General features: G+C 38.5%; 4 protein-coding genes across 11 annotated transcripts in view; 1 reads left to right on the top strand and 3 right to left on the bottom strand.

Moving 5' to 3' along the window:
* Window positions 1–3148: 3148 nt before the first annotated feature.
* Window positions 3149–4077, bottom strand: LOC116180919 (chymotrypsin-1-like). The gene is made up of 3 exons (XM_031501100.1): window positions 3918–4077; window positions 3728–3863; window positions 3149–3679 (listed from the first exon to the last, which is right to left on the bottom strand). The coding sequence occupies exons 1-3, from the start codon at window positions 3958–3960 to the stop codon at window positions 3175–3177; spliced, it is 684 nt and encodes a 227-aa protein (XP_031356960.1). The 5' UTR covers window positions 3961–4077; the 3' UTR covers window positions 3149–3174.
* A 4175-nt stretch (window positions 4078–8252) lies between these two features.
* On the top strand, window positions 8253–10057 carry LOC116181246 (UDP-glucuronosyltransferase 1-2-like). Its single transcript, XM_031501548.1, has 4 exons — window positions 8253–9102; window positions 9153–9375; window positions 9424–9643; window positions 9693–10057. The coding sequence occupies exons 1-4, from the start codon at window positions 8281–8283 to the stop codon at window positions 9985–9987; spliced, it is 1560 nt and encodes a 519-aa protein (XP_031357408.1). The 5' UTR covers window positions 8253–8280; the 3' UTR covers window positions 9988–10057.
* A 424-nt stretch (window positions 10058–10481) lies between these two features.
* LOC116181247 lies at window positions 10482–11641 on the bottom strand. The gene is made up of 2 exons (XM_031501549.1): window positions 11496–11641; window positions 10482–11445 (listed from the first exon to the last, which is right to left on the bottom strand). Exons 1-2 carry the CDS (start codon window positions 11599–11601, stop codon window positions 10529–10531), a joined length of 1023 nt encoding a protein of 340 aa, XP_031357409.1. The 5' UTR covers window positions 11602–11641; the 3' UTR covers window positions 10482–10528.
* A 3421-nt stretch (window positions 11642–15062) lies between these two features.
* The window catches only part of LOC116181017 (glucose transporter type 1), a 40345-nt gene continuing 34255 nt past the window's right edge, over window positions 15063–21152 (bottom strand). For 6 of the 8 annotated variants that reach the window (XM_031501230.1, XM_031501235.1, XM_031501234.1 and 3 more), the window contains 4 exons: window positions 19934–20019; window positions 19625–19708; window positions 16352–16387; window positions 15063–16258 (listed from right to left, as the gene is read on the bottom strand). In XM_031501230.1, coding sequence (XP_031357090.1) covers window positions 16164–16258; window positions 16352–16387; window positions 19625–19708; window positions 19934–20019 — 301 coding nt within the window. In that variant the 3' untranslated portion in view covers window positions 15063–16163. The remainder of the gene's footprint in view (window positions 16259–16351; window positions 16388–19624; window positions 19709–19933; window positions 20020–21152) is intronic. The other 2 variants (XM_031501232.1, XM_031501237.1) reach the window with 1 other exon arrangement.

Here is a 21152-nt window from a genome sequence, read left to right on the forward strand (position 1 = left end):
TGTATCCATGCTAAGGTGGTAATGGAATCTGACATAATCAAGAGCGTCACACTTGTCATTTACTTTTGCGTGGGTGTTTTGGGCTTCGCACAAGGTTGCCGGCTCATCTTTACGTGATTGGTTGAAGGTTTGTGACGTATTTATACTGAAGCGTTTCAAATTCGGACTATTGACTAAACCCCTGTTACTCATAATATTCGGACTAAAAACACAGCTTTTCAATAATTTATTTTGGGTTTATTTTACTCGCAAATAAAAACCTTTTTATTTTTAATTGACTTTGTAGATCAAAAATGAAAAATAAAGGCCGGATACCCCTATTGACAGACGCACGGATTAATCTTTGACAGAGGTGAAACGCGCGAACTAAAAAGAAGTATAGTTTAAACATAACAAAATTCATGCAAAATAATAATGTGCTTTACTGAAAAGGGGGTTGGAGGGATGGTGTACACACGTTATGTACTTCATGGAATTCTAATGAAAGGTCTTATCGAAAGAAACTGGTTTCTAATAGAAAATATAACTTTCCTCAACAACTCGCAAAATCAAAGGGCCCCGGGGGGATGGTGTTATCTTTTATGAAATTCTAATTAAAGATCTTGACGAGTGCTGTGCCCTGTCAAAACTCTCAACGCATATATCTGCAGAACGGAGCATCGAAGAAGGGTACTCACAAAAAGGGGATTGGAAAACATTTTATAGTTCCCCAAACGCCCACCTTGATCCTTTTTCGATCAGACTTCTCAATCAAAAGTTATAGACTAGAAAAAAATTCAAAGGGCTGTAACTTTTGAACTAGTAGCCCAATCTTGGAACTGTTTGAAATTATGGATTCTACAGGCCACATTCTATAAGAAAATTTTTTTTCCGGATCGATCTGAGACAATTTTTTTTCGGGACTCAAAAAAAGGCAGTGATTAACCTTTCTTTTTTACCAAAAATCGACTGCACCAAAATTTCTCTGGAAAACACTTTTTCTTATTAATTTTGGTGCGTAGAATCCAAAACAATTCGTACTTTTTCGATTAGACTTCTCAATCAAAAGTTGACTCTTAGAAACCAATTTTTTCCGGGTCGATCTGAGACAATTTTTTCTTCGGGGCTCAAAAAAAGGCAGTGTTATACCTTCCTTTTTTACCAAAAATGTACTACACCAAAATTTCTCGAGAAAACACTTTTTCTTATTAATTTGGGTGCGTAGAATCCAAATCAGTCGTCAAAAATCTAGGTATAGGAATACCAAAGAGTTATACGGACGGCCATCCGTTTTCCCGCCCTGTCCTTTGGCATTCCAAAAACGCTATGACGCAAAGGAATAGGCTATAATACAGGGACGAAATGTTTAAATTTCGAGTTTCGTGGTTTACTCCTTTGACAGCGAGAGGCACAAATCCCAAAATGTTTATAGCCTTGCCTGAGTTTTTGGAATCAAAGCAGAATACATTGTGCTGACATCTGTCTTTATTATTGGGGACTAAGATTTTATCGTTAAATGCAGTACTGTTTATTACCACCATTATTTTAGTTGGAACCTACACCTCAAAGATGTCGCCACACTAATTTTGTAATGTACTTTATGAAACTAACGTTAGATGTCAGAGCGCAGATTTTAAAAAATGTTTAAAAACCTTAGATATATGAAGTTTTAACCTCAAATGCATAATGAATGTTTGTTTATTTTATAGTCAAAAATTAAACTTTGTTACCATTCCTTTCTCGCTTACAGGTTTAAATTAGGGAACTGGCTACTGGGAGTGACAGGAAAGCGGCAGACTCAACCTTTGCGGAATATGATACTGTTCGCTCTGGGTCGTGCAATCGAAGACATGTAGTTCTCGATGGATGAGAAACGTTAGCATTGAATTCAGACAACACAAATTGAAAAGGGAGATGCTTTGTAACCAAAACAGGGGGACACCTTGGAAAACTCGCAGAAAACCCATTCTAATGCAATTCAAACTTCTCAAGGTTAAAATCGGAACGATTACATGATTGCAGCAGCTGGCGATGGTGCGAAGCTATTTCTTAAAGAATTGAGCCTAGAGTTTATTTGATAGAACTACGGTTATAGAAACGGTAGTGAAATTGGCAGCGAAATAAGGCAAAAGTGTTACGCAGTTTGCAATCGTGAAAAAATGTGTTGTTTGTGCGATCTTCGTGTGAAAATTGTTGTAAAACGGTTCAGTTTAATGTACCTGTTATTGAAATTGTTCTTCCAAGGGCTTTAAATAAACTCCTATGCATAAGAAGTTACGAATTGCAAAAATAAAAGTTTTCTGTTCATTGAGCATGATGTGTTGCCTACAAACCAGGCTACACAAATATCCAGTGCCCATATTCAAATTAGGGATTTGCTTGAATCTCCCCAATCTGCCGTTTTTATTGAGGGTAAGGAGGGCCTCCACGAAGGAATGGACCAGAGCCACGAAAAACTTAAAAACGGCACTGCATTTAAGGAATGCAACGTTGCTATTAATCGCATAAATTCAAATAATATTTTAAAAGAAGGTGCGTACGTGGCGACATCTCAACTAGACTTCTAAAGCTATAATTGATAGATAGTGTATCGATTGCCATGGAGATGGCGCACTAGTACTTATTGTATTTAATCTATTTATTCAAAAACCGCGCCTTTAAACTACAATTGCTCTACAGATCTTGCAATACTCCGTACATTTTGAACTACCATTTATTCAGACTTCTCAATCAAAAGTTATAGACTAGAAAAAAATTCAAAGGGCTGTAACTTTTGAACTAGTAGCCCAATCTTGGAACTGCTTGAAATTATGGATTCTACAGGCCACATTCTATAAGAAAATTTTTTTCCCGGATCGATCTGAGACAATTTTCTTTTCGTGGCTCAAAAAAAGGCCTTCCTCTTTTACCAAAAATCGACTACACCAAAATTTCTCGGGAAAACACTTTTTCTTATTACGTGTATTACCCGGTTTGAATAATGCCATCCAGTACTGTTACTATGAGTAAGTTCAACTTTTACGCTATTGTTCAAGATCAGTGCCATTTCAGTGTATATCAGATAAATGATATTTTCAGTACGAATGACACTCGAATTAATCTAATCTCTGCAATGAGGAAGTACTTATTGGATGAATCCGTATCCTAGGCAACACCGGCAAAACTCAAAGGCTTTTAAAACATTTTATTCAAAAATCATCGTTTACTCTTCTCAATCCACCTCTCATAAGCAGACACCCTCGTATAAACATCCGGACTGCCTTCGTTACACAAACTGCCGAAGGAGGCAATACCGATTTGCTTGTCGGTGACCAGCGGGTTTCCGGAGTCGGCGCTACAGTGCGCCCTTTCTTCGGCGCTTTTCGCGCAAATCTGCGTGTCGTCGATCAGGAACGTCGCGCACGTCACGCTTTCGATCGTCTTCAATTTGATGTGCTGCAAACTTTCCGCATCCTCGCCGCTCATCCAACCGCTGACGACGCAGTCGACGCCTCCGCCGACGTGCTCGGTCTCCAGCTCGATGGGCCTCACCTGACCGTTGAACTCAATCGGCCTCTCCAACGTGACCAAGGCGATGTCGTTCTTGACCAAGATCGGATCGTAGCGGTCGTGCGGTAAAATCTTGGTGACCGCGTATTGGTGCCCGCCCGAGTGGAGATGGTTGGTGCCGACGATAACGGAGGTGAATTCAGGTATTAAGCTGCGATAGGAACGGGTTAGTCGAGATAGGTGTAGCTGAGGCGCTTACCTTTGAACGCAGTGAGCCGCGGTGAGGATTGTCGTTTCGTCAATTATCGACCCTCCACAACTGTGTACGTCGAGAAATTTCAGCGACACCTGGTGGGGATAGGCTCCTTCGGGTGCGAGATCCCGATGTGGAGCAGCTGGGAGTATAAATCGAGTTAGATGGATGGAAAAGTGTTGCGCAAAGTACTCACCTGAGGCACCGGTTGCCAGAAGAACAACTAGTAACAATTTCATTTTGGTGTCTAAATGTTTGAGGACGCACTGGCTAGGTAATTTTCACTTATATACCTATGCCTACACCTTGAGAGGGGTAGATAAACCCCCCTGAAATGGTGCATATCTATATTTGCGATATGAGATCATCATAGTAGGTCAGAAAGTGGCAAGTTCTAAATTTGGAGGTAAATAGATAGGAATATTCAAAACAAGTTTTGATTTTGCACTTGAAGTGGCACTTAAGTCGAAAAGATCAAGAATTACAAGGACCAAGTTTGCCAATCAGAAGCTAAACTAAATGCACTCTGTTTAACAAATATCTACATCAGGGGTCCTTTTCCCCTCTTCAATGTTTGTTATTGCTGGTTCATCTACACATCAATGATTGCGGCCAACTTAGCTCGTTTAATAGTTAGATCAAGACCCCTATTACCCAGCAAAGTTACGTAACACGCCCTCTAAGATTCCACAGAAGCAGTAATGACTCTTAAACGTTCTTGAGGCTTTTAAAGTTGGCAAAAGACATTCTGCCCCTCCCAAACTCTACTGTAGCCATCACGCGGGGCCATAAATCGGATCGTCAGTAGATCATAGAGTTCACAGAGCCCCATTGCAAAAAGGTTTTTACTACTTTGTCACAATACGAAGGACTTTGATGTTCCTATTTAATATTTATCCAGTGATTTAAAATTCTATGCAATCGTAAATAAGCCACTTACTATTATCAAACGAAAACAGTTACGAAGGCAAATTTGAAGTGGCACTTTAGTATCTTATTTGGATAAATATTTATACATAAATTGATCCCCTAAAAAAATTATTCCTCAAACATTTTGTTAGTAATTACGAGACAGAAACCAAGTGCGAAATACACGTTATCTGAAGTACCACTTTACATTTCTAAAGTCAACATCCTACCAGAATCTTATATAAAGGAAAGACTGAATGTTTGAGAAATAGTGTGAATCTATCCATCCATAATGTACTGATCTAAACCCACCCCCAGGTTCGAAGCAGAAAATTTAATAATATGCAAAATTGGCAACACGAAACGCTAGTATCCAGTTATATTTGTCGCAAGTTATGTATAAATCTACATAAATTTAACAAGATATAGCGAAATTAGATAACAGCAGTACGTTTTTTTTTAATTTACAAATTCGGCCAAAATAGTATCGTTCTGACATCTAACGGTGGTGCAATACACTAGTTCGTTAGTTGAAAGTTTATTTCACAGAGGACGCATCAACAACAATTTTGGCGGAATTTCTAAATTTCAAAAAAACGTACTGCTGTTATCTAATTTCGCTATATTTTTTTAATTTTATGCAGCATAGATAACTTAAAACGGGCTACTAGCATTTTAATAATTGATTTCGTTTCGATCGTTTTGAGAGTTTTAAGTTCAGACTGTTGGGGTGTTTAAAATACATGTAAAAACATGTTTAAAATGTAAAACTGGAAATGTTTCTTGTACGATTACGTTAAATAGACAATATGTCGATAGATAATTAAAATTTCGAATAGAAATGGTTATGCTTCAATTGCATAAATTGCATATACAAGATGGCTTACAGAGCTATACCTTTTTTTCCCCCTGGCTTGAGCTATTTCACCCCTTGACTTTTGGATCAATTGTATGCGTGCTCTAACAGGTAGTAAGGCTGCTGGTCGCTGATCTGCTGAGGTACTATTGCAGATAGACTAGAAAAAAATTCAAAGGGCTGTAACTTTTGAACTAGTAGCCCAATCTTGGAACTGTTTGAAATTATGGATTCTACAGGCCACATTCTATAAGACATTTTTTTTTCCGGGTCGATCCGAGACAATTTTTTTTTCGGGGCTCAAAAAAAGGCAGTGTATAACCTTCCTTTTTTACCAAAAATCGACTACACCAAAATTTCTCGGGAAACACTTTTTCTTATTAATTTGGGTGCGTAGAATCCAAATCAATTCGTACTTTTTCGATCAGACTTCTCAATCAAAAGTTATAGACTAGAAAAAAATTCAAAGGGCTGTAACTTTTGAACTAGTAGCCCATTATGGCGATTTAACTCGTGTATTCCCAACAGATACTTTATTAAAATCGTCAAAAATCTAGGTATAGATATACCAAAGAGGTGTACGGACGGCCGTCCGTTTACCCGCCCTGTCCTTTTGGCATTCCAAAAACGCTATGACGCAAAGGAATAGGCTATAATACAGGGACGAAATGTTTAATTTTCGAGTTTCGTGGTTTACTCCTTTGACAGCGAAAGGCACAAATCCCAAAATGTTTATAGCCTTGCCTGAGTTTTTGGAATCAAAGCAGAATACAATGTGCTGACATCTGTCTTTATTATTGGGGACTAAGATTTTATCGTTAAATGCAGGACAGTTTATTACCACCATTATTTTAGTTGGAACTTACACCTCAAAGATGTCGCCACACTAATTTTGTATTGTACTTTATGAAACTAACGTTAGATGTCTGAGCGCAGATTTTAAAAACCATAGATATATGGAGTTTTAACCTCAAATGCATAATGAATGTTTGTTTATTTTATAGTCAAAAATTAAACTTTGTTATCATTCCTTCTCGCTTACAGGTTTAAATTAGGGAACTGGGTACTGGGAGTGACAGGAAAGCGGCAGACTCAACCTTTGCGGAATATGATACTGTTCGCCCTGGGTCGTGCAATCGAAGACATGTAGTTCTCGATGGATGAGAAACGTTAGCATTGAATTCAGAAACACGAATTGAAAAGGGAAATGCTTTGTAACCAAAACAGGGGGACACCGTGGAGAACTCGCAGAAAACCCATTCTAATGCAATTCAAACTTCTCAAGGTTAAAATCGGAACGATTACATGATTGCAGCAGCTGGCGATGGTGCGAAGCTATTCTGTAAAGAATTGAGCCTAGAGTTTATTTGATAGAACTACGGTTATAGAAACGGTAGTGAAATTGGCAGCGAAATAAGGCAAAAGTGTTACGCAGTTTGCAATCGTGAAAAAATGTGTTGTTTGTGCGATCTTCGTGTGAAAATTGTTGTAAAACGGTTCAGTTTAATGTACCTGTTATTGAAATTGTTCTTCCAAGGGCTTTAAATAAACTCCTATGCATAAGAAGTTACGAATTGCAAAATAAATATTTTCTGTTCATTGAGCATGATGTGTTGCCTATTAACCAGGCTACACAAATATCCAGTGCCCATATTCAAATTAGGGATTTGCTTGAATCTCCCCAATCTGCCATTTTTATTGAGGGTAAGGAGGACCTCCACGAAGGAATGGCCCAGGGCCCCGAAAAACTTAAAAACGGCACTGCATTTAAGGAATAATAAGTGCAACGTTGCTATTAATCGCATAAATTCAAATACAATTTTAAAAGAAGGTGCGTACGTGGCGACATCTCAACTAGACTTCTAAAACTATAATTGATAGAAAGTGTATCGATTGCCATGGAGATGGCGCACTAGTACTTATTGTATTTAATCAATCTATTCAAAAACCGGGCCTTTAAACTACAATTGCTCTACAGATCTTGCAAGACTCCGTACATTTTGAACTGCCATTTATTCAGACTTCTCAATCAAGTTATAGACTAGAAACAAATTCAAAGGGCTGTAACTTTTGAACTAGTAGCCCAATCTTGGAACTGTTTGAAATTATGGATTCTACAGGCCACATTCTATAAAAAAAATTTTTTCTTCGGGGCTCAAAAAAAGGCAGTGTAATACCTTCCTTTTTTTCCAAAAATCGACTACACCAAAATTTCTCGAGAAAACACTTCCAACAAAGAATATTATTAGTTACTCTTTGCTTCCACCGAGTGCTATAGTAACGGGCTGGTTTTAGTCTTCTGAAAACTGATTAGTTTCTTAGATTGTCTTAGTCTATGATTGTCATAGAAGTTTCCATTCTTTTCTGAACTGGCTTCGTATCACTCCTCCAGCACGACTTGCCGGTGCCCCACGATATAGGGTTCCTGGTCTTTGCGAGGAGATCGGCGGTTTCCTTGTTACCAACTATCCCGGCCCACAGCATGCAGTCTGTCATTCTAACGCCTTGACCAGAAACAGACAATCAGCTCCTTGGCGACAGTTATCTGGAACCGGGGGCTAAAGACTTCTACGCCAAACAGGAGATGAACCTAGTGGCAACAGAAGAGGGCTTTTGGTGCGTTGCCTTCATGGAGCTCCCCTCTTGTGCATAAAGAGATACATAGATAGAAAGGAGACATTCCAGCTATGTTCATCCAATTTGGCTGGGCAGTTTATCAATCTGATAACATTGAGTGAGAACAGATTGATAAGATTGGCGACTACCTTGAACGTTTCAGTCGCCTTCGATTGAAATGGGTAAAATGTCGCTTTGCGTTTTGACTTTTTCGGTCGTTCTTCACTTCGCGTGCGGCGCAAAAATTTTAGGCATCGTACCAACACCGTCCTACAGTCACCAGGTCGTCTTTCAGCCGTTATGGCGAGAACTTTCACTTCGAGGACATCAAGTGACAACGCTTACAACGGATCCGATCAAAGATCCAAAGCTCAAAAATTTGACAGAGTTCGATCTGCGCTTTTCCTACGATGCGTGGAACAAGGATATTATGGACAGTGTTTTTAGTCATCAGGAGAACGTGTTGGGATTCGTGCTTAAGATTTTACAGCAGTACTTCGATGTTTTCGAAGGGCAGTTACGTCACCCTTCGTACCAATCCCTGATTAATGGAAACGAGAACTTTGATTTGATCATAGTGGAAGCAGTGGAGCCTCCCATGCTTGCTCTTGTTGAAAAGTACAAATGCCCATTGATCGGCATGCTCTCTCTGGATGCACCTTCTGAAATCTACCAAAGATTAGGTAATCCCACTCATCCGTCTTTATATCCAGATATGCTGAGTACCAGCGACATGAACTTGTCTTTGTCACAGAGAATCGAAAGTTTTATCGGAGTGTGCGTATTTAAACTTATCGGTATTTACACCAGAAGTGTAGTAAACGGGATGGTCCAAAAATACTTCGGACCGAATTACTCTTCAGTAGATGACATCATGAGAAATGCAAGTATGCTCTTCGTTAACACCGACCCCATTTTCCACAATGTTAGGCCGTTGGTGCCGGGTGTTATTCAAATCGGAGGAGGTTCTCACCTGACAACTCCAAGACCGTTATCTGCTGTAAGTGACACGTCTCGGAGTACCCACCGGTAACGTCCGCCTTTTTTTAGGATTTGCAAAATTTGTTGGATAGCGCGACCGATGGATTCATATACTTCAGTTTAGGTACAAACGTCAAAAGCAAGGACATTCCGTCTGATCTACGGGCAAACATTCTCGAAACCTTCGCCGAGCTACCCTATACGGTCTTATGGAAGTTTGAAGCCGAAACTCTACCGAACAAACCAAAGAACGTGCACATAGCGAAATGGTTGCCGCAGCAAGACGTCTTGGGTAAGTCGGGTTTTGGTTCGAATCCGTCCATTTAAAATTGATCATCAGGTCACCGCAACATCAAGCTCTTCATAACGCAGGGAGGATTGCAGTCGACGGATGAGGCGATTTATAGCGGGGTGCCTCTGCTTGTGATACCATTTTTCGGTGACCAAGCGCATAATAGCAAAAAGATCGTTAACAAAGGCATGGGACTCTCGATCGATTACACCAAGTTCGAAAAGGCGGAATTTAAAGAGACAATTTCGGAACTTATTAACAATTCAAAGTACGTCAGATTTTCGTGGTGGTCCTTATACAGAAACGTATTGTTGCAGATACCGAAACAGAGTGAAGGAGCTCGCGAATTTGGCACTGGATCAACCAATGACCGGACTGGAACGGGCCGTTTGGTGGACCGAGTACGTGATACGTCACAAGGGCGCGAGACACCTGAAAAGTCCGTTGTCCGACGTCCCCTGGCATCAGTACTTGCTTTTAGACGTAATTGCCGTTTTGTTAGTTAGTTTGGTTTTGATCCTCTGCGCGGTCTACGTAATATTTCGTATGCTATGGCGCCTGCTAAGGAAAATATTGCCGAAAGGTCATCAACAACATAAAAAGAATGAATAATCTATTTTAGAGTTATACTTTCAATTTCAGGTGCTCCCTAAGACCGTGAGCTAATAAAGATATGAATTAATGTCTTTGTTCAAACCTGCGCCTTACCATTCAATGGGAAGTGTACTAAATAAAACGAGAAAAAGCAACTAGAAAAAGAGATACGCACTACACCTTGATTCGTAGTGTTTAGAATAGGATGGTGGGGAGGTACAGTATATTAAAATAACAGTTTGGCGACGAGGTAAAAGAACGGTCACGTTTCGTGCGCCCTTAAAAATTTGATGTTTGACACCAGCCCCATATTTTTAAGACGTAATTAATTAAAGAAGTTTGTAGGTGACCAAATATAGGTCCTATTTCATTTTTTTTACCCGTGTTAGCTGGCAAAAGTACGAAAAGGTAGGTCCCCAAACTTATTACTACATAACAAGCTGAAGAAAATTATATCAAACCACACCACAAACCTAAGAAAAGCACCTCCCCTTTGTAAGTTCCAGTGGAAATTTAAGAAAATTAGAAGTAGTTTATTTCAATTGTCTCTACAAAATAATTAATCAATCAGAGAAAGCTTCCGTTCCAAGCCCTTAAAGCCATTCTTCTTCAAATGATCATCCCGTAGCAGATCTGCAATTATAGACTTGTGTCTACTCGACGCAACGCCTTTCTTCTTCAACTTGGTACGCAACCACTCCTCCACCACCTCCTCCCGAGGCTCAAAAAATATTAATAATTCAAACTCGATACCCGCTTGAGTATCTATCGTCATACGAATCTGCTGATATTCGTCCCTATTTATTTTATAAGTCAGTCCGTCGTCGGTATCGTGAATATTAAATATCGATACAATAATTATACTAAAATCGTCAGTCGGCAAGGACCGGATAAACTTGATCAGATTCGACAAGTCTTCCGCTCTCAAACCGTCGACGATAACTAAATTACAACAGCAGCTGTCGAAACTGTTAACGACCGCCTTGTCGAGTTTGTTCAAATCTTCCTTGCGTATCTCGTTAACGTGATACGGAATGAAGTGTCGCTTTAGTATGTTGGCGGCAAACGTCTTCCCCGTACCGGTCGTTCCGATGAACGCCAATAGTTTCGAAAGGCCATGTCGGGAATTGACTCTGTTTACGTTATCCATTATCGTCCTCACCGCCGCCTTTTGGTCGAGCAAGTTCGCCTCTAAGTCCGACTCGAGATAATTAAATTGCGCCAGACGGTTGACCACCACGTACTTGTCGCCGTAGACGAACAGGTACAGAACCGATAGTACGCAAACGCCAAGAAGTACCAGCAGGAGTTTCGCGCACGCCGTGAGAGTAGGCGGACGGGTCCTTTCGACGTAGCTTTCCACCGTTTGTATCTTCTCACCAGGATAGTTCAGTCTTCGTTTCAATGTAGGAACTGCATCTTGAGCTGGGTCAACCTCCATCGGCTCGCTTAAGTTATCTTGAAATCGCTCCTTTCCTGTAGAAAATGGCATTTTTCAATAGGAAAAACAATTAAAACAACTTAACCATAGCTTTCTTGATAAAAAATGTTTCTAATAATATGTCCATTGGCAATCGTTTGTTGTATAACAATTAATTTGCTAATATTTGTATTGTAACGGTTTTTTAACATAATTAAACATTTCAAATTTGAGGTTAAGGTTCACTCTGGAGGTAGCTACTCCACAGTCCAAAGAAACTGTGGCTAGACTGTAGCTCAATGCATACAGTTACTAAAGCAAGTCTCTGGTCACCAATTCAATGAAGCCCAAAAGACTACATTGGGTCAAAAATGAAATTTACGAACTTTCCAAACCGTTTTCAAGTCATTTTAAAACCAGGTGCAGCCAAAAAGAATGTAAAAACCACTTAGGAAAAAGGCCCTCTAATGGGATGTAAAAACAGCGAAGCTAATCTAGAAAGCCTTGGAATGGTCTCAAAAGCCCTTGGAAAGCATTGCAAAACGCTCTATTTTTAAACGACGAATGATTTAGGTGACATTTCCATCCGAAGACCCTCCAGATGCTCATCTTACGCTAATCTATCACTGTGAAATATCCACAAAACTCGAGAATCTGAAACGCACAAGAAGAGCCCTAAGAAGCCGTGGAAACGGCTTAATCAATCCTACAAGTACGCTCTGAAATGCACGTAACACAATCTGCAAGTGTACCTTCCAGGAGTCAAGTGCGCTTTCCAAAGGTTCCCCCCAACAAAGGACAATTTTCAGAAAGATGTGAAAGCGGAGAGGATGTAAAACCGCCGAGCGAAAAAAACGCTTCGCACTCTCATGGTGGTCTTAGTAGAAATAATAGAACCTGTTGTGTGTACTGGTAGGTACTATGTGCTCTGCAGTAATTCGCAAGAAAAGGATATGACACCTATTTTCTCACAAACCATAGTAAGACTCCTCAAGGCTTTGAAGAAAATGTTACCCGAGGGTATAGAGGTGTGAAGTATCCCCCGGCAAACGAAAATTCGAGGGTTAATTTAAATCATTCTCGGAGTCTTTTTTAGCTCATTTTGTACAGTGTGAAAAGCTTCAAAGCTTTTTAAAACAATCCTAGGTTCTTTTAGTAGGCCAGGCCCAGTCTACAGTGTGCTGGATTTTGCGTGTCCAAGCGTATATTTCTTTTATTATTAAAAAAAAAACAAGTGATATCAAAAGGGCACCAAAAAACAAATTAATTTTTTTTACTAGAATGGTTAGGTACTTTTCTCTGTAATATTCTTAAAGAGTTTGCAATTCTCTTTATGATGATATCAAATATGTTATAATTACCTTAGAAATTAAAACTGCAGTAATGTTTCTAAAACCAATTGCATATAGTAACTGTGGAAATTTAAACAAAAACAAAATAGTGTTTTTCACCTGCCATGTCTGTTACAAAATTAGTTTAGTGGACAAAAATAATTACATAAATGAAAAAATGTTAAGCAGTTGCATGTAATGATGTAACGATCATACATAGGAAGCAAGTGCAGTGTGTTTAAATTTGTCTTAAGTTATAATTATTCTTAGTAACTGCTTTTCATTTGTTTTCTTCGCTTCCTGTTGTAAATTTTATGTTTTTGTTTAAATTTCCACAGCTGCTGCGATTGGTTCTAAACACATATTACTGTAGCTTTAATTTCTAAGATAATTATAACATATTTGATATCGTTAAAGAGCATTTGAAGCTCTTTAAGAATAGTACAGACAAAAGTATCCCTTCTATTGAAAAACATGAATTTGTTTTCTGATGCCCTTTTGTTTTTATGTCACTTGCTTTTTGAATATGTAGCTTTATCAGAAATTGAAAGTAGAGTATTTTTTCTTCTTACACTATTTCTCCAATAATAAAAGAAATATATGCTTGGACACGCAAGGCCTTATTCAAGGACCAGCTCCTATTTGCAAAAGGAATAGGACTGGCGCACAGAAGGCGATGGCTAGGAAGCACCGACTTGAAGTCGGGTCACGCGGGCCTTGCGCCAAAGCCTAGTGCGGGTCTGGGTCGTCGGATCGGGAGCAACCCGTATTGCAAGTACCGCCATCAAGTTTACGCTATAGAAGTTGCCTGGGATTGTACCTCTGCTACAACCGTCGTCCGTGTTGCACTACGTAACAGTTTTAAGAAGGGCGCAGTGTATTTAGCGAATATTCCAGAAATTCCTATAGACATCGAGGCGCCATATGAAAGATTAGTCCACGGCGATAATGAACTAGAAAGAATTGTGTTTCGAGTTCAGTTCTAACACCGACGCGCTTGAGTTATGTTATAAATAGTTGAGTGATGAATAATAATTACTGTTATAAAGTTATTGTTAATTATTTGTAAATAAATAAACTTTACCGTACTGTTTTCAATATTTGAAAGCAGCATACCTGCTGGGCGATTTTGTAAGTTAAAAAGGTATAGAGATAGAATTTTATTGCGGTTAGGAAACTTTACATGTTTCGTAATTTCCATAATTTGTATAACATAATTCTAGTCTATTTTTCGATCTATGTCCATTCGTACAATATCCATTCACTTAATTATACAAAATTCATATATTTCCTTTGAGAAATTTCGAACTAATACAAAACGTTAGCTTTCGATTTTGCAATTATCAAGTACGAAAAAACACTTTTTCATGAGAGGAACGTAATCCGTACTCTCGTTAGAATTTCGAATAACTTTTAAAAATATATATACAATTTCAATTAAAACATTTTTCTAAATCTATCGTACATGCACACATTTTTTAACAAAATATAGTAACAAAAAATAATTTTAAATAATATGCGATTATTACTTTTTTATATTTTTATGTATATAACAATATTTACATTTAGAATCATCTTGCTCCAAGTACTGAAACAATGTTCTGTTAGCACTTAATGTTTACTGTATTAGGCCAATGATATTGCGAAAAGGGGATGATAGTAAAATGGTCACCTAATTGACTAAGGGTTTTGAGGAGGAATAAGTCACCTTCTTGCGCGTGCTTTTTAAACGTCTAGTACTAACAGGAACACTTCAAGTGCTTTTGCTATAACTTCCGTTCATCTTTTGCGATTAAACTAATCTATAGGGCTCCTAAAAACTAAGAAGAATTTTAAGTATTATCTAAGTAAGTAAAATTCTTGCATCGCTTTAGGTGTTTTATGATTATTGCAATTATTGTGGTATGAATTATTGAGAGCAAAAGCGATATGAAATAATATAGGCCAAATTCATAGTCGCGATTATACGATTAGTATTAACTAAAAACAACCGCCCCGTTTCAGTGTCAGGTGCGTCTATCGTCTAAACCACCTCTCGCGGGAGGAAATCTCCACTTCCTTCTAGCCTGGCATCCATTAGGACCGCTACTAAAAATCTCCTTTTAACTTCACGAAAACCTTTTAGGGCAAATAACTTAATCGACACGCGAGACGCATCTATCTATAAATGGAAGCTTCATTTTTTTAATAATAATAATATACGACTACGAGGAGTGCGCGGCGAGTAAATTTTACAAATATGTGGTCGACATCTCTGCGGAGGTGCGATTAAATTATTTGTCTTGTGAAATGAAAGCGTACCGACTAACAAATATTGAGCACCAGGTCGTTTTCGGGACAAAAACACAAATTTGTTTGTCCACATGCCATATGCTCTCTCAGACACTTCGCGTCTACAATGGCAAGTGGATGTTGTAATTTGCGTACACGTCTACAATTTAAAAAATACAGTCCATGTCTGTCTGTACGATAACCGGAAATGGCAGTGAATATTAACTATAAATCGTTATTTACATATAAGACAGACACAGAAACGTGTATCGTTTTGCACAATTGCAAAGGACACTAATGCAAAAGGAATTATACGGTGACACAGATAAATGAACACCCATTACAATGTCTAATTGAGTCTACTTATGTATATTATAAGATGCTATGTACACCTACAATTTATTCCTATTAAATGAATATAAAAATTTAGAATATATTTCTGGCTATGCCTTTTGTCTGGTCAGTAACTGTAGGTAACGTCAAATATATATTTGATAACAATATTAAACGCACATCTGTGTATATATTTGAACCGTGCGGCATGGATACACGCCGCACGGTCCGTCTTAATAAAGCATAAAACTAGTTAATAGTAATACTAAACATATAACACATAAACAATAAACATTCTACAACGAATTCTACCTATAGCCAGACAGAAACTTGTAGGTGCATGCCAAGATGAAAAATGGTATCAAGTCATTCAATAAGCACACTTCAATCATCAAAAAACGTAAATATGAGATGCAAGAGGAAACACGTTAGCTCAAAGGTAGAGGTGTAAGTTATCGAATTGTGTTCATTTCCATTTTCAGTGTCAAAAACAAAGTTTCGCACTTGAAATAAGTTCAGTAGGCAACAAATCTTCGGGCCACCTCAGCGAAAAGTGGTTGGCACTATAAACTAAGCCAGCTTAACCTACTTGTTAGGCGGGAAACTTAATGAGCAGATTTAAGGCCATACAAAACCTTGGAAGAATTGTTTTTTTTTTGTCACTAGAGAAAGAGAGATGTGAATCAATTCCGTCGCGGGCGTTTCAGGCTCTGTCGCAAGTAACTGGCGCACGCTTTGCCCCTTTGCGATATCAGTACCACCAATTGTTCTTCTAGCGCTAGTAGCGGTGTAGGTAACGGTAACAAAGTCAGTATTGCGATGTTAAAGTTTTCCCATTGTCAAACGGCATTGTTCGGGAAACGAGGTGGTGGCAGTGGTGGCGGCGGTCGGTCTCCCGTTTCTCTTCGATGATGTGACGAGTGATCGGAACCAGCTGTACACAGTAAAGGCGAAATTATTACATAGTACACCCTCGCGGACGTGCAAAATGTCTTTTTTGAATCAAAAATGTGGTGAATGATCCTACCTGATTGGCTCACAACAGTATTTACTTTCCATGTTGCTTTAATGTAGAGATTCATTAGTTATACGTAATAAAGACAGCAATTATTTACAACAGGTGTAGCACTTCAACGAAAGCCTGAAGATGATCACGATTTTAGCACATGTTTCTCAGATTAGTAAAAACCATTGCATTTTAAACAAATTATTACTTGGAAGGTTCCCAACAAGAGGAAAACCACTGACACTGTATACACGTTATAAACAATATACACACACTGTATAGCCCAAACTTTCTGCAGACATCTAGAATTCGCGCAAGACTTCCTTATGTAATTAACCACTGATCTCATCAGGTTATGGGCCCCGTATTGCGCTAATTGATTTGTGTAGTTTTAGTAGAACTTACACTTCCAACTGAAAATACAGTTGAATGTAATGGCTGTATGGACATGATGGTGAAAGGCAACGAAATCTACCGAACTGGCTACAGATGCAACGTCCAAGGTTAGTGGATCGTATTATGAGAAGGACGTCTTCGGGAAACTTGAATTTGTAGCTCAGAATGAGATTGTCATCTTCAGTAAGACAATTGATAAATGTGCAAGGAAATGTTGGACAAAATAAGAGAAAAAGAACCCGCGGATTCGATTGCAAAACTAGAGAAGTTATGGACATAAATTCAAGGCGAGCCTTATGGAAGGTGGACAAGGTAAAATAGGTCCCACAAGCCAGCAGAGCCATTTTAGAAAAATGAAGGACGAAATAAATCAGAATTATAGGCCCTTTTTAGACACTTGAACAAATTTTCAAGCGGCATCCTTTAAACAAAAAACCTATCATCCAGATCAGTTTGATTTTGCCCCTCTCGAAGATGTAGTGGATAAATAAAAATTATTTATTTATTGTCCCTCTCGTTTTGGGCCCTCAACGGGCTCTCGCCCAATTAATATATTTATTTAAACTCTAACTTACATTTCAAAAATCAGATACAACTGAATACCAAACGATCCTCGAGATCTTCACACGTACATCATTTTTACAATACACCCTAAGGGGTTGATTCTGTCCCACCTGATCAGCATAGCTTGTAACACAAATTTTTTGAAATGGAATTAGTTTCACTTTTATTCGAGGTGCCTAGATACAGAATTTCATTTAAATATATTAACAAATAAAAAATTAGGATTGCGCAAATACAAAAGTTGTTATGCGCATGCGCAGTATTTGTTTGCATCTGCATAGTTGCCTGAAGTTTAAGGAACAGAAAACCGGACATTCATTTATGTTCTTTGTAACAAGAGTTAGAAACCCTTTTTGGAGGTTTGCGCAGTTTTTGGTCTGTAACTTTTTGGCCCGTTGGTCTACGTAGCCGAAAAACAATTGCGAACTTTGTTATGTCCTGAACAACATGTGTATATCAATTTTTAAAGCGATGGGACGTTTCTACACACTGACAGACAGCAGCAATATAAAATTATAAACGATCTCGAGGTTCGTTAATAATATAATGAGACGGATAAGTTTAATTTTTTTTTACTTCTTTCCAATTCAGGAATATCGTTTCAACTTTTCTTCTCCTATAATACAAGAGAAGATGCAACTCAGACACTTTTAACATTACTTTTTTTAAAACCTGAAACACAACAACTTGCTATACATATATTTGATTTATTAGTAAAAGAAAATTCAAATTTCAAATACCTTCTTGACAGATGTCTCCAAACAGGTGGAACAATCCCTAACATTAAAGTTACTAGATTCTGGTAACTTCCGCAATTTTTCGGCAAAAAACATGCGTTCTCTCTCTAACACACGGGCCCAATGGATTGCGGTACTTTCTGTGACTTATAATGGATCTACAGTGACTGTATAGAGGCAGTATGGTCATACTTTGGTATTGTTTTTTTTATTGGTAGGTGGGATATCCGCCATATTTTAACCAAATAAATCGGGTTGGCGGAAATTAACTTGGAATCCAAGGTGATCAAGTCAAGTGGCAATAACATTGTAACCATAGAAAAATGCCAAAATCTACCAATTCAACTAAACCGATCAGCTCAATGAAGAATATGGGAAAAACATGGGAGAATATAGAGCATATGACCACACTGTCTTTATACAGTCACTGTTAATGGATCGATATTAATTACAAGGCAAAAATTTTGCGCACGCGCATAGCGTATCGCACATGTGATCCGCTAGCCAGCAAAATCATAGTTTTTTTGTTTAAAGGATGCCGCCTGGAAATTTGTTCAAGTGTCCAAAAAGGGCCTATAATTCTGATGTATTTCTTCCTTCATTTTTCTAAAATGGCTCTGCTGGCTTGTGGGACCTAGGTAAAATGGGGGTTTACATCAGTACAGTTGAATTCCGCAGTTCTAATTTACGTGTACCTGAAACCATAAAACATTTTTTTGTCAAAATAGTATAATTAATAACTATAGCACGGAGTGTACCGCGTCGTTTTGGAGGCTTTCCATTGGCCAGTTTGGAATTTAGCTCCAACATGACGACCGGAACCAACGACCAATCAAAAACGAGATAGACAGAGTTGTGCAGCTGGATAGTAAGTAAGCTGTGGTTGTATGCCGACAGTATAAGTGGTTTCCCCCTCATCTCGAGCGACCCAACCTTTTTGTTTGTTACAATTCCTCATTTGGGTTGCAATGGTTTTTTTTTCATATTCCCTCCATGACCCACAATTTGTGAAAGCAAGAAAACCATGGCCACCTTCAAATATTGCTACTCCTAATTGTGCACCGAATAAAGTAAAACGTCTTATCTAGCCCCGATAAGATCAGTGTCTGCCCTGTCGTATCGTGTGTTCACCACCACTTTGTATGCCTAATCGTAACTACAACGGCATGCAGTTTGACTCACACATGCTGTGACTATCGCACGATGCATTCCCCTTGCGAAAAATATAAATGTGAATATTCTCTCGTGAGTAAAGTCCTATGCCGTTGTGGCTTGTGAACCGCCATTCGTCTTCGTCACATATACAGAAGAAATTGGGGTTAAACATTTACAAAAGACAACAATGGTACATAGCTGAGTGAAAGTGACGTTTTGAGAAGAAGTGACAGGTTCACACAAACAGAAATTTAAGCTGAAGGTGTAAGGGCCTTCCATTTAATTCGTTTACCTCGACAATTAATTTGAAATAAACCAAAGTATTTTATGACCTTAAAGTGCCCCTACAGCCTTCAAAAGTGCCTAGTCAAAAACTATTACAGGTGTGTACCTAATAAAAAAAACTGTGTACAGTGTGGTGCGCATCATAATTATTCCATACCTGGTACGGTTGTAAAAGAGTGATGGCTTCGAGAGCAGTAACCGTACGCGCTTCTGAATAATTGTTGCTCAAATGGATTGGAAACTAATTGAAATAGACTAAAAATCAATATCGTTTTTCGGCAAAGCTTTTGATGTGCTTCACATTTATGTATATTTCACCAGGTGTCGCTAGTATATAAAAACTACAAAGAAATAATGTAACAAAATGTGTAATTAAAAAATAGATCGATATATGTATAAAATAAAATTGTGCATAAACACATAAAACATGCCACAATGCAGCAATTACAACAGTAACAGTCCTTACATGAATCGTGCTGAGGTTTTTCCTCCCCGGCAGTTTGTTCGGTGCCAGGAAGATGTTCGAGAGCGTTTACACAATTTAGCATACTCCTAGAAACACAAGCACTTCTGTAACCTTACAATTATTACGTTTTATTCATTTAGCAATACAAATATTTTATGCGATCCTCAATTTCAATGTATAACCACTTCCAACAACTACAACTTAGTTTTTTCGCTGGTCGTCGATTGCGCGCCCTTGTCGGCCGGTAGGGTTTCATCACTAGAACTTAAAAAATCAACATTACTAGGCTGCCGTTGTCGTCAGTTGGACCAAAGCCCAAATTCGCACTACCTACAAGAGGTAACATTCCCAAATCCCAATGCCGCCTAATCGAAGCTATATTGTTAGGGTATCGCATCACCGAGTCCATTTGTTTAGTGCATGTGCGAGGAAGAGTATTTATTTCACAACCTTAAAGCAACTATAAAAGCTGGAAGTAGGTAACCGGATAAGTTTGTATAGAAATTGGGACAGTATAGGATGAAAATCATAGGAAAATGGCAATACTGTCTCTGCCATTTTCCACAGCTTTCTAGATCTTTTCAAGTCCATTCCAGAATAGGAAAAGTTTAAGTAAAGTCACTATAATATAGAAAATACCGCAATGCATTGGGCTCGTGTGTTAGAGAGAGAACGCATGATTTTTGCCCAAAAATGGCGGAAGTTACCAGATTCTAGTAACTTTAATGTTAGGGATTGTTCCACCTGTTTGGAGATATCTGTATATATTTTTCATTGAACTATATACTTATTTTTATAAAACATGACAGTACTATGAAGTTAGGTTATAAAAAATGACAGCTATTCAGATTTTATTTATCAATTTTTTTTAAGTTGGCAGCAAATTTGCCCAAAAATGGCGGATGATTGCGGTACTTTCTATATCTAGTGACTTGAAGTTTAAGGGAATCATTCCCAAGTCTAAGATCGATATAAAGAAGGGCACTATGGGCATTCTAGAAACGGTTCGAGATACAAATTTGGTTAAATGTGGAAAAAGTTGCGCAACCGAAGGTCTTAGAAGAAGCGGGCAGCTAGAGAGAAAACCTGGGTAGCATTGGTCCTGACTGCCACGTACCGAAGTAAAAAACCTCTTCAGCGCTTAGCGATATCTGACTAGCCGTCTGTCAACTTCCTAGTGGTGCCCCCTGGTGGCAGTCTCAACACTCCTAACAGAATT

The sequence above is a fragment of the Photinus pyralis genome, unplaced genomic scaffold (genome assembly GCF_008802855.1).
Source record: "Photinus pyralis isolate 1611_PpyrPB1 unplaced genomic scaffold, Ppyr1.3 Ppyr1.4_LG9, whole genome shotgun sequence".
Taxonomy (NCBI): Eukaryota; Metazoa; Arthropoda; class Insecta; order Coleoptera; family Lampyridae; genus Photinus; species Photinus pyralis.